Below are 10000 nucleotides of genomic sequence, written 5' to 3'. Positions count from 1 at the left end.
ATGGGGACATGCAGAATAAATGAGATGTTTAGATCATTCTGGTGGTCCTGATAGCTCAGTTGGCAGAGCACTTGCTTCACGCCAAAGGGACCGAGATCGATCCTGGGTGCAATCGAGATTTTTTTCTGACACCCGTGTCCACCCAGCAGTGAATGGGTAGCTAAGTCTGTTAGATTTAGTGGAAAGTACTTTGCGATAGACTAGCATCCTATCAAAAGGATAGCAAGCAATTGCTATTGTCCGTTTCAGGCTATAGAAACCGGGATAAACTCCAGCTCCATGGGCCGAATGGCTCTGAAGGACTACTCATTCCACCTTCTGTAGCAAACAAATATGCTTGTTTTTTTAATTTGTACTGAAAATGATTGCTGCTAATACATCCTATTCTTTTGATTCTGATATTGGTTTATTTATCTATTACAGATTACAAGTCATTCTAATTTTAGCAGCATCAAAGCTAATACCTGTGTCTATCAAGGTAAGTTTGTGACGTCTAACACTGATATTGCAGAGGTGCCAACTTTAAGTAAAAAATGCGTATTCTTACATTGTTGACAACAACCAAAATTTAACACATCTAAAAAGAGTGCCAAGTACACAAAGAGACATAACTACATTAATACAAAGGTACGAACAAGTTGCAATTATTTTTCCCATAATTTACTACACTATCATCAGAAGGAAATATAAAACTATGCATAAAAAGTTCATGGGTCAGAGAGCTCTGTATTTTTATTTTATTTATTTATTTATTTATTTATTTATTTATTTATTTATTTATTTTCATCTATTTATTATTTTTTTTATAAACTGTATAGCAATATGAGCTCATTAAAAAATAAATATTGTTGTTACTGCTGCAGGCAAATGGATTTATGAACTCATGTTGCTGTCTAAAGGGGTCATGCAGATTGGATGGTGCTCTACCGGTTGCAAATTCTCAGATCAGGTTCGTGTCTTGTTTTGGTCTTCCTTTATTTAATGCAAATGTTGCTGCTTTAAGCTCGAGGAAATTAATAACAATAGTCAAATGGAATTGAAGCTTCAATGTGTGGCTCAGCGGTACGGTCTTTGCTTCGTACCCGAAAGGTACCGAGTTCGATCACCCGCCGCTGCGCTATGTGGCCTTTAGCAAGTCACCTCGCCCTAGCTCAATATGCGGCACTGCACTGCAGCTGACGCCTGGTTTATTCCAGTCTTCCCTTGACATAGACCCTAGAGAAAAATTTCCCTAAGGGGATGAATAAAGGGAATTTTTTTAATTATCGAGGACAGTTGATGTGGATGTTATAGCTTAGCTTAGCTCATACGTGGCCTGCGTTTGTATGCACGTTGCCTATTATATGCCTCCACGGCGATCTGTCCTTTGCCTCCCTCAAGTACTCAGAATTTGTAGGGGTGTTGCTTGTTGATAGCCTCAAACTGGTCAAAAATAAAAATCTCTAACGACCAAGAACTCTTTTTTCCCTCTAAATGTTAGGCTTTCAATGTGCCACATATGGCAAAGAAAGTCCATTTGGTTTTCACAATCTGGATGGGTTTCCCTATTATATGTTTTTAGGTTGTTTTTGGTTTTCTCTTTATCAACAAAACACGATAAATGAACGGCACATCTCTGAAGACTAAACAGCATTGGTCCCTGACAGAGCTGAGGAAGACAACGGGATTCCTTCACTCACTAGACATTCTAACATGAAGACAAAATAAGGGGGAAAGAAGGAGAAGAAGAAGTAGTAGGAGTAGGCGAAGAAGAAGAGGAAAAATATAATTTATAAAGATTAAAGCGTGGATAAGTATTCAGTATACATTGTTTGGTTCCAGTATTATTTAACTTTCCAAATTTTCAGGAGGGTGTTGGAGACACAAGGGATTCCTATGCTTATGATGGAAGCAGACTCCGAAAGTGGAATGTGAGCACCAAGAAATATGGTCAGGTAAGAAGATGGAGAGAAAGATAAAGTGAATAAATGTGACTCATATATAAGGGAACCACACAAAACAAACGACGTTTCGGCCTTTGGCCCTTTTCGAGTAAACACAAAATATATATTGTGTTTACTTGAAAAAGGCCAAAGGCTGAAACATCGTTTGTTTTGTGTTGTTCCCTTAAATATGAATCACATTTATTCACTTTATCTTTATATTTCATGTTTACTTGAAAAGGGCCAAAGGCCGAAACGTCGTTTGTTTTGTGTTGTTCCCTTATATATGAGTCACATTTACTCACTTCATCTTTCTCTCCATCTTATTGGCTCATTTAGGCACCTCTAGTTTCAGGTAAGAATAGTGTGATCAAGACGCTGTGTTAATTTGATCTGATTGTATTTTTTACTGGTATCAGGTTGAATTTTACTTATAATTTAAGTCCCTTGACTATTGAAAAGAATAATTAACAGAATGATAACTGCCATTGCCATTTGATATGACCTGAAAGTGTTTAGAATGGGGGTGTTATGTTTTACTGTTTGTTTGTTTGTTTGGGTTTTTCTTTATGCTTTGGTTTCATGTTAAGCTTACAATCTTTACTTGTAACCAATAAGCATGACAAGATATTTTTATCTTTGTACATTCCAATCTGACAGCCGTGGTTGACGGGAGATGTAATCTCCTGTGCGATTGACTGTGACGAAGGCACCATTACATTTTACAGGTATGAAGCTGTAGTTCTTCAGAATTAATTTATTAATTTATTTGTTTTGCCATCTTTTCAATTTTCAATTATAGTGACAATTTTAACTATTTTACAGTGTTGAAACTATTCATATATAAAGCCTGCGAAACCGCTCCTTATTTATATATATATATCATATGTACATTATCTGTTTATATTACTGTGTAAATTATAACACGTCTGTACAAAAAATTTCGTTTTTGGGATGCAATAAAAGTATTATTATTATTATTGTTATTATTATTATTATTAATATTATTATTATTATTATTATTATTATTATTATTATTATTATTATTATTATTATTATTATTATTATTATTATTATTATTATTATTATTATAAAAAAGAAAATATGGTAACAAGGAATGTTTTAGTCTCCAGCCCTTCTTCAGCTGAAAATGAAAATATCAAATATTAAAATAATTTGTCAAATCTGAAAAGATGAAATGCAGATCTGCTTTGAAAATAATGTTAGGGAATTTATCTTCTTGGTAAGACGCAGTAGACCCCCTATTCTTGTCTTTTCAGCTGTTACGAATTGTTATTAATTGATATTGTTCTTTGTTGTTGGTTGAAAAAGGATTTGATACTGAAACATTGTTACATATTTTTTTCTTGATAATAATAATAATAATGATAATAATAATAATAATAATAATAATAATAATAATAATAATAATAATAATAATAATAATAATAATAATAATAATAATAATAATAATGATAATAATAATAAGCATATTTCTATAGTGACTTTCGTCAAAGCCTCAAAGCGCTTTTAAAAAAAAAAAAGGACATTGCTTACCCATCTTCTCATGAAGCTCTTATCATTTTTGTTCAAAAAGCTTTCCAACTTTAAGCCAAAGGTAATTAACCATTTAACTGCCGTACTTCGGAAAAACACTCATTAGAAAATTTGTCCAGGATACTCACCTTTCATATATTGATCGAGTTACATGACCCTCGTCTTGGCAAATCTTTCAAATCTGGGGCTTGCGAAGTCTTCTATCAAGCCCCAGGTTTGAGAGTTTTTGCTAAGATGAGGGTCATTTAAAATTGATTGATATTTAAAGGATGGTTTTTCTGGCCAAATTTTTAAATAGGCTACATGTTTTCCAGAGTATGACATTTAACCGATTAAAGAGTCTGAATGGAAGATGAGAAAAAGCAGTGAAAGGGTTAGTTAGGGGGGTGGGGAGGTGCTGAGAAGGATGATGTATTTTACAACCTCGCTCGGCACATAGTTGAGTCCTTGGAAAATACTCTTTACTCACATTCTCTCACCGTACTCATGTGTAAAATGAGTACCTGGCTGTCAACAGCGTTATCTCTGTCGGAAAATTGTCATATTGCCTAACAGGCGTCGTGTCTCGTTCTAAATGTTACGTGTTGCTGTTGGTCAGGGACCCTTTGTAAAGTGCTTTGAGCACATTTAGTGGATATTGCGCTATATAAAAGCTCTAGTTTTTTGGGTTTTTTGTTTGTTTTTTTTTCATTATCCTCAATAAGGGATAACTCAATTGAGTTAATTGGGTACCCCCCCCCCCCCCATTAATTACAGATACATTACAATTGCTACTTGGTGATGCACCCATATTATATACTGACAGACAACTGATGCTGTGTCACCTAGTGTGTGCACCTCTTAGCTTCAGTGTGCTTAATATTATTAATAAAAATAAAACGATTCTTTCTTTATACATTTATTTATTTAGTCCTGATAAATTTGTTGTGAGACCACTCGCTTCACATGCAAAGGGACAGAGATCGATCCTGGTGAAGTTGAAATTTTGTTCTGATTGATCACCCTCCCCCCCTTGCCCTGTCAACCCAGCAGTGATTAGGTAGCTAGTTCTGTTAATGGTCTGGTGGAAAGAACTTTGTGATATACTAACTTCCTATCCAAAGGGTAGCATGCAATTACTATTGTCCGTTTCACACTATATAAACCGAGATAAATTGGGTTCGAATCCCGAGCAGACATAGTGAAGTCCTTGGGTGACATTTACTCACTATACTCAGGTGTATAATGAATATCTGGCCGTTAACAGCGTTGTCTCCGTCGGAAAAAAAATTGTAATATCACTTAACAGGCGTCATGTCTCATCTTACATGTTAATTGTTGCTGATGGCTAGGTAGGGACCCCCTGTAAAGTTCTTTGAGCTTTAGTGGATATTTCTTTGTACAGGGGGGGGGGGGGTGCAAAAGTAGATATACAGTAGTAAAATGCGTTTGTGCCATGGAGTTTGTTATTTGATATGTGCTCATACTGTTTGCCTACTTTTGCACACCCCCCCCCCCCTGTATAATAGCTCCATTAAAATAAAAAAATAAAAAATTTATGTCTCTGAAGAACTACGTTTAATACATTTATATTACAGGAACGGAATTTCAATGGGTGAGGCATTTGACAAGATCAGGACTGGGTCAGGCTATGCATACTTTCCAGCTGTCAGTTTGTCACACGGAGAGAGCTTGTTGGTCAACTTTGGGACATTGCCGCTGAAATATCCTTTTTTGTTTTACTGATACATTAATGTTTTGGGGGTTTTTTTGTCTTTATGTGCTCTTGTGGGGGCGAAGTAGCCGAGTGGTTAAGGCATTGCACTGTGACCCGGAAGGTCCCGGGTTCGAGCCCCGCTTCAGGCACGTTCGTTTTTTTTCCTTGGGCAAGATTATGAACCCCTATTTGCTCAATTGGACAACATGGGTGATTCCTGTTGACATCAGACATCTTGTTTGATGAATTATCTATATTCCTTCGTGGAATGCCTAGGCGACGATATCTTATGATGTCATGGCAGAAGGGCATAATTATGTGGTCTTGTGGTATGACGCTCACTTTCAGATTGGAAGGTCCTGGGTTTGAGCCTCGCTCTGTGCATAGTCGAGTCCTTGGAAAAGGCTCTTTACTCACATTATCTCACTGTACTCAGGTGTAAAATGATTACCTGGCCGTTAACAACGGAAAAAATTGTATTTATAATGCCTAACAGGCATCATGTCTTGTTCTACATGTTACGCATTCCTGTTGGCCTGGGACCCAATGTAAAGCGCTTTGAACACATTTAGTGGATATTGCGCTATATAAAAGTTCAATTTAAAAAAAAATAAAATTATTTATACATTTTTTAAATTTGGTTTTCTCTCAATCTATTAAGATTTATGATCCACCATCTCATAACAGAATTTCATAGCGTTTCCTTAACCCTGAAGTAGATACCCTATTGAAGGCTACCAATCACTGCAAAGTCCCAAATTGTTGGAGGTGGCTCAGGGAGATCTGTTGGTTTCTTATCTTCGAAATTTATTGCCGAAAATGATAGAAGAAGATCAGGTAGGAATTATTCTGAACAGGCAAAATAGGAAGTCTTATAGAAATTTGATTCTCAGAGCTGTAATCTATCTTAAGTTGTGATGTTTTTGTGCGGCTATGTCGTCTAGTGGTATAATTCTCGCTTTCGGATCAGAATGTCCTGGGTTCGAGCCTTGCTCAGCGCATAGTTGAGTTCTTGGAAAAGACTCTTTACTCACATTCTTGGACAGTACTCGGGTGTAAAATGAGTAACCTGGCCGTTAACAGCGTTGTCTCTGTCGAAAAAAAAATTTTGTAATTTCACCTTAGAGGCGTCACGTCTCGTTCTATATGTTGCGTGTGGCTGTTGTTCAGGGGACTTTGTAAAGTGCTTTGAGCATTTTTAGTGGATATTACGCTGTATAAAAGCTCAAATTTAAAAGTTTTTTTAAAAACATAAAGAAATTGCCTGAACATTTATGTTTATATGGCAAAGATGAATGATACGGACAGGAGGTCACTTGCTGTGTCTTCTATCCCCCTACACCTGAGTTGCTTTCTGTCTTTGTCTTGAATGGGATTTTTGTTCTGCGGCTGTGTGGTCTAGTTGTATGACACTCGCTTTCGGATCAGAAGGTCCTGGGTTCAACCCTCGCACTCGGCGCATAGTTGAGTCCTTGGAAAAGGCTCTTTACTCACATTCTCTCACCGTAATCAGGTGTAAAATGAGTACCTGGCCGTTAACAGCGTTGTCTTTGTCCGAAAAATTGTAATATTGCCTAACAGGCATCATGTCCCGTCCTACATGTTAAGTGTTACTGTTAACCAGGAACCTCTTGTAAAGCGCTTTGAGCACATTTAGTGGATATTGCGCTATATAAAGCTCAATTTAAAAAAAAAAAATTTTCTGGCCCTTGCCAGGGTTCTTGGCTGAGAGGTAAACTGTCAAATGTATAGTGTTGGTTTTGGAAGATGATATTTTTTTTCATTGTAAATCATCTCTCTGTTATGTTACTGATTGTTATATTTTTGTTTTCAACCATTATCTTGTATACATTTGAGTCTGTTCCTTTTAGTGGGACCCCTTAAAAATCACTTTGAGGACATTTAGTGGATATTACACTACATAGAATCACATTCTTGTGAAGCCAAAAATGACCCGCAAAATTGGCGAGCATGCGTTTGAATATTTGGCACCCCTTATGTGGAACTCCCTTCCAAGATATATCAGAGACAGTAATGATGCAGAATTCTTTTTAAAAAACATCTTAAAACGTTTTAAAAAAATATGTACCACTGTAGAATTATTTTGCTTTGATTGAGTGGTTATATGTTTGAGTGAAAGTTGTCACGTTACTGTTAAGCGCTTTGAGCTTGTTGAGATATGGGGTAAGGCGCAGTATAAAAACCATATATTATTATTTTTATTATTATATTAAAAAAATCTAAACAACAACAACATTTGTGATCAGCTTTTCTTTGAAAATTGTTCTTGAGATTCTTCAGTTGATAGATACCCTTTCACATCTCTAAGCTTCTAATAATATTATTTTCCATTGTCACATATGACAGGGCAAAGCAATAGGATCCTCATCAGTCGTCAAGGACAAAGACAAGCTTTCTTATTGCCCTCCCTTGACAGAACAGAGGTCAAACGAGGTCACCTTAAATCTGGTCGCTGCCCACATATTTCACAAACTTGCTCCCTTGATGGTAATTTTAACTGTTTTACAGTATTGAAATTATTCATATTATTATTTATAAAAAGCCCAACCCTGGCTGTGAAACCACATCACATCATATTTCCATTTTCTATTTATCTTACTGTGTAAATTATGATACGTCTGTACAAAAAAATTCCTTTTTGGGATGCAGAAAAGTATTATTATTATTATTATTATTATTATTATTATTATTATTATTATTATTATTATTATTATTATTAATACATTATCATTATTGTTATTGCTACTGTTATCGATATTAATTTCTATCATACTTTTTTTTTTATCATTGGGTTGTATATGATGACTATGTAGAGCATATCTAATAAACCTTAAGCCTCGAACCAGAAGCCTTTGGTCATCACGCGACACCCCTCTATATTGCCTGTACGACAAAGCAAGCTAAAATCTTTTGGTGATCGCTCTTTTCAGTATTATGGCCCTAAACTATGGAATATTCTACCTCAACACATTAGAGAAATTGTGCGGCTATGTGGTCTAGTGGTATGACACTTTCTTTCGGATCAGAGGGTCCTGGGTTCGAGCCTCGATCAGTGCATAGTTGAGTCCTTGGAGAAGGCTCTTGACTCACATTCTCTCACCGTACTCAGGTGTAAAATGAGTACCTGACCGTTAACAGCATTGTCTCTGTCCAATAACATTTTAACCGCCTAACAGGTGTCATGTCCCGTGCTAAATGTTAATTGTTGCTGTTGGCCAGGGACCCCTTGTAGAGCGCTTTGAGCACATTTAGTAGATATTGCGCTGCAATAAAAAAAAAAGTAAAAAAAAACTCAACTCAAATTGAGAATATCTCAACTTTAAATCTTCTTTAAAATCCCACTTTTTCACTATTAATTTTACACATTGCTGACTGTAATGTTTGTATACTATTATTTTTATCAATTCTGTTCTTTGTTTCCATGTTTTAACTTGACTATATCAAATGAAGAAGCTAGGGAGCAGGCACTGGTGTAAGATAAAGATCTGAACAAGTGTGTATGAAAGGTGCCAGACAAAGCAAGAAATAAAAATGCAAGAAAAAAAAAATCCCAAAAAAATCAGTCTACCTTGACTGGGGATCGAACCTCAGACCTTCTGATTACTGGTCAGACATGCTGATGATGATGATGATGATTATGATGATGATGATAATGGTGGTGGTAGTGGTGGTGGTAGTGGTGATGATGATGTTGATGATGATTTTAAGAACTCCATAATTTTTTCTAGTAATATTCATTAATGGTGTTCGAATTTTTAACGCGCAACTGTGATTTAAATTAAATACTATTTTTTAAATATACACATACAAGTTCGGACTAGAGGCCAGAGGTATGGCCTATCTCAATTTATCAAATTAATATATAAAGTGTCGCTATTGGTTCTTGGTTGTATATTTTTACATTTTTGTGCATTTGCATATGGGTTCAAACTGGGGACATGGGGACAACATGTTTCGCTTTGGAATATATATATATATATATATATATATATATTATATATATATATATATATATATATATATATATATATATATATATTATATATATATATATCCTTTCTTTAAAAAATATAGCATTGTGGAGAACATTGTGCGTATTTGAGTCAATAAAAAAATTGATACGGCGCACAACTCTACTGAAAGATTTGAAAATTAGAAATGTATTTTTTACAGATAGATAAACAGATAACATGATTTCCTTTTATAATTTAAAGTCAGTTTGAAAGTTCTTTGAGTCAAACAGATATCATAAAATATGTACCAACGACGACACTTCACTCCCAAAATCAACTAATTTTGACACTGTAAAAAGTTGTCTATTTATGACATCAAGTATTATTATTACTTCCGTTGTGTTGTTGATTTAGCGGTGATCAGTGTTGTTATGTATGTTCTAATTGCGTGTATGTTTGTGTGTGTGTGTGTGTGTGCGTGTGTGTGTTTGTGTGTGTGTGTGTTGTGTGTGGTGTATACATGTGTGTGTGGGTGTTGGCATTTTTCAGCAAATCGTGGCATTCATAGTGATATTATTCACTTGATCACATGAAGGTATTTCATTCGCCATTTTGATTCTTTTTTTACTATAAGGGTTAGCTCGAGATCGAGGATATTTCTTTTTCTATTAAGGTTAGTCATAAGTCTTAGTAAAGGTGCTAGGATGTTTGTTTTTCCATAAGTTAAGTAAAGGGGAGACATTCCGAAATCTCCTACATCCCCAGTATTCTTTAATTTGTATTTTCACCGTTGATATTTTGTCAGGCATTTATTTATTCAATTTATCATTATATCTAGAAGTATTTTTAAA

The 10000-nt window shown here is 35.3% G+C and overlaps 1 protein-coding gene across 1 annotated transcript in view; it reads left to right on the top strand.

Moving 5' to 3' along the window:
- The window catches only part of LOC144975130 (E3 ubiquitin-protein ligase RNF123-like), a 39869-nt gene that overhangs the window by 5529 nt on the left and 24340 nt on the right, over window positions 1–10000 (top strand). The window contains exons 4-10 of the mRNA XM_078918903.1: window positions 424–478; window positions 864–949; window positions 1848–1934; window positions 2583–2650; window positions 5057–5194; window positions 5892–6012; window positions 7543–7683. Coding sequence (XP_078775029.1) covers window positions 424–478; window positions 864–949; window positions 1848–1934; window positions 2583–2650; window positions 5057–5194; window positions 5892–6012; window positions 7543–7683 — 696 coding nt within the window. The remainder of the gene's footprint in view (window positions 1–423; window positions 479–863; window positions 950–1847; window positions 1935–2582; window positions 2651–5056; window positions 5195–5891; window positions 6013–7542; window positions 7684–10000) is intronic.

This window comes from Berghia stephanieae, chromosome 6 (genome assembly GCF_034508935.2).
Source record: "Berghia stephanieae isolate SIO BIC M18660-M18661 chromosome 6, UCSD_Bste_1.3, whole genome shotgun sequence".
NCBI classification, from domain to species: Eukaryota; Metazoa; Mollusca; class Gastropoda; order Nudibranchia; family Aeolidiidae; genus Berghia; species Berghia stephanieae.
Note: the sequence above shows the minus strand (reverse complement) of the source record. Positions and strands in the feature narration are given on the sequence as shown.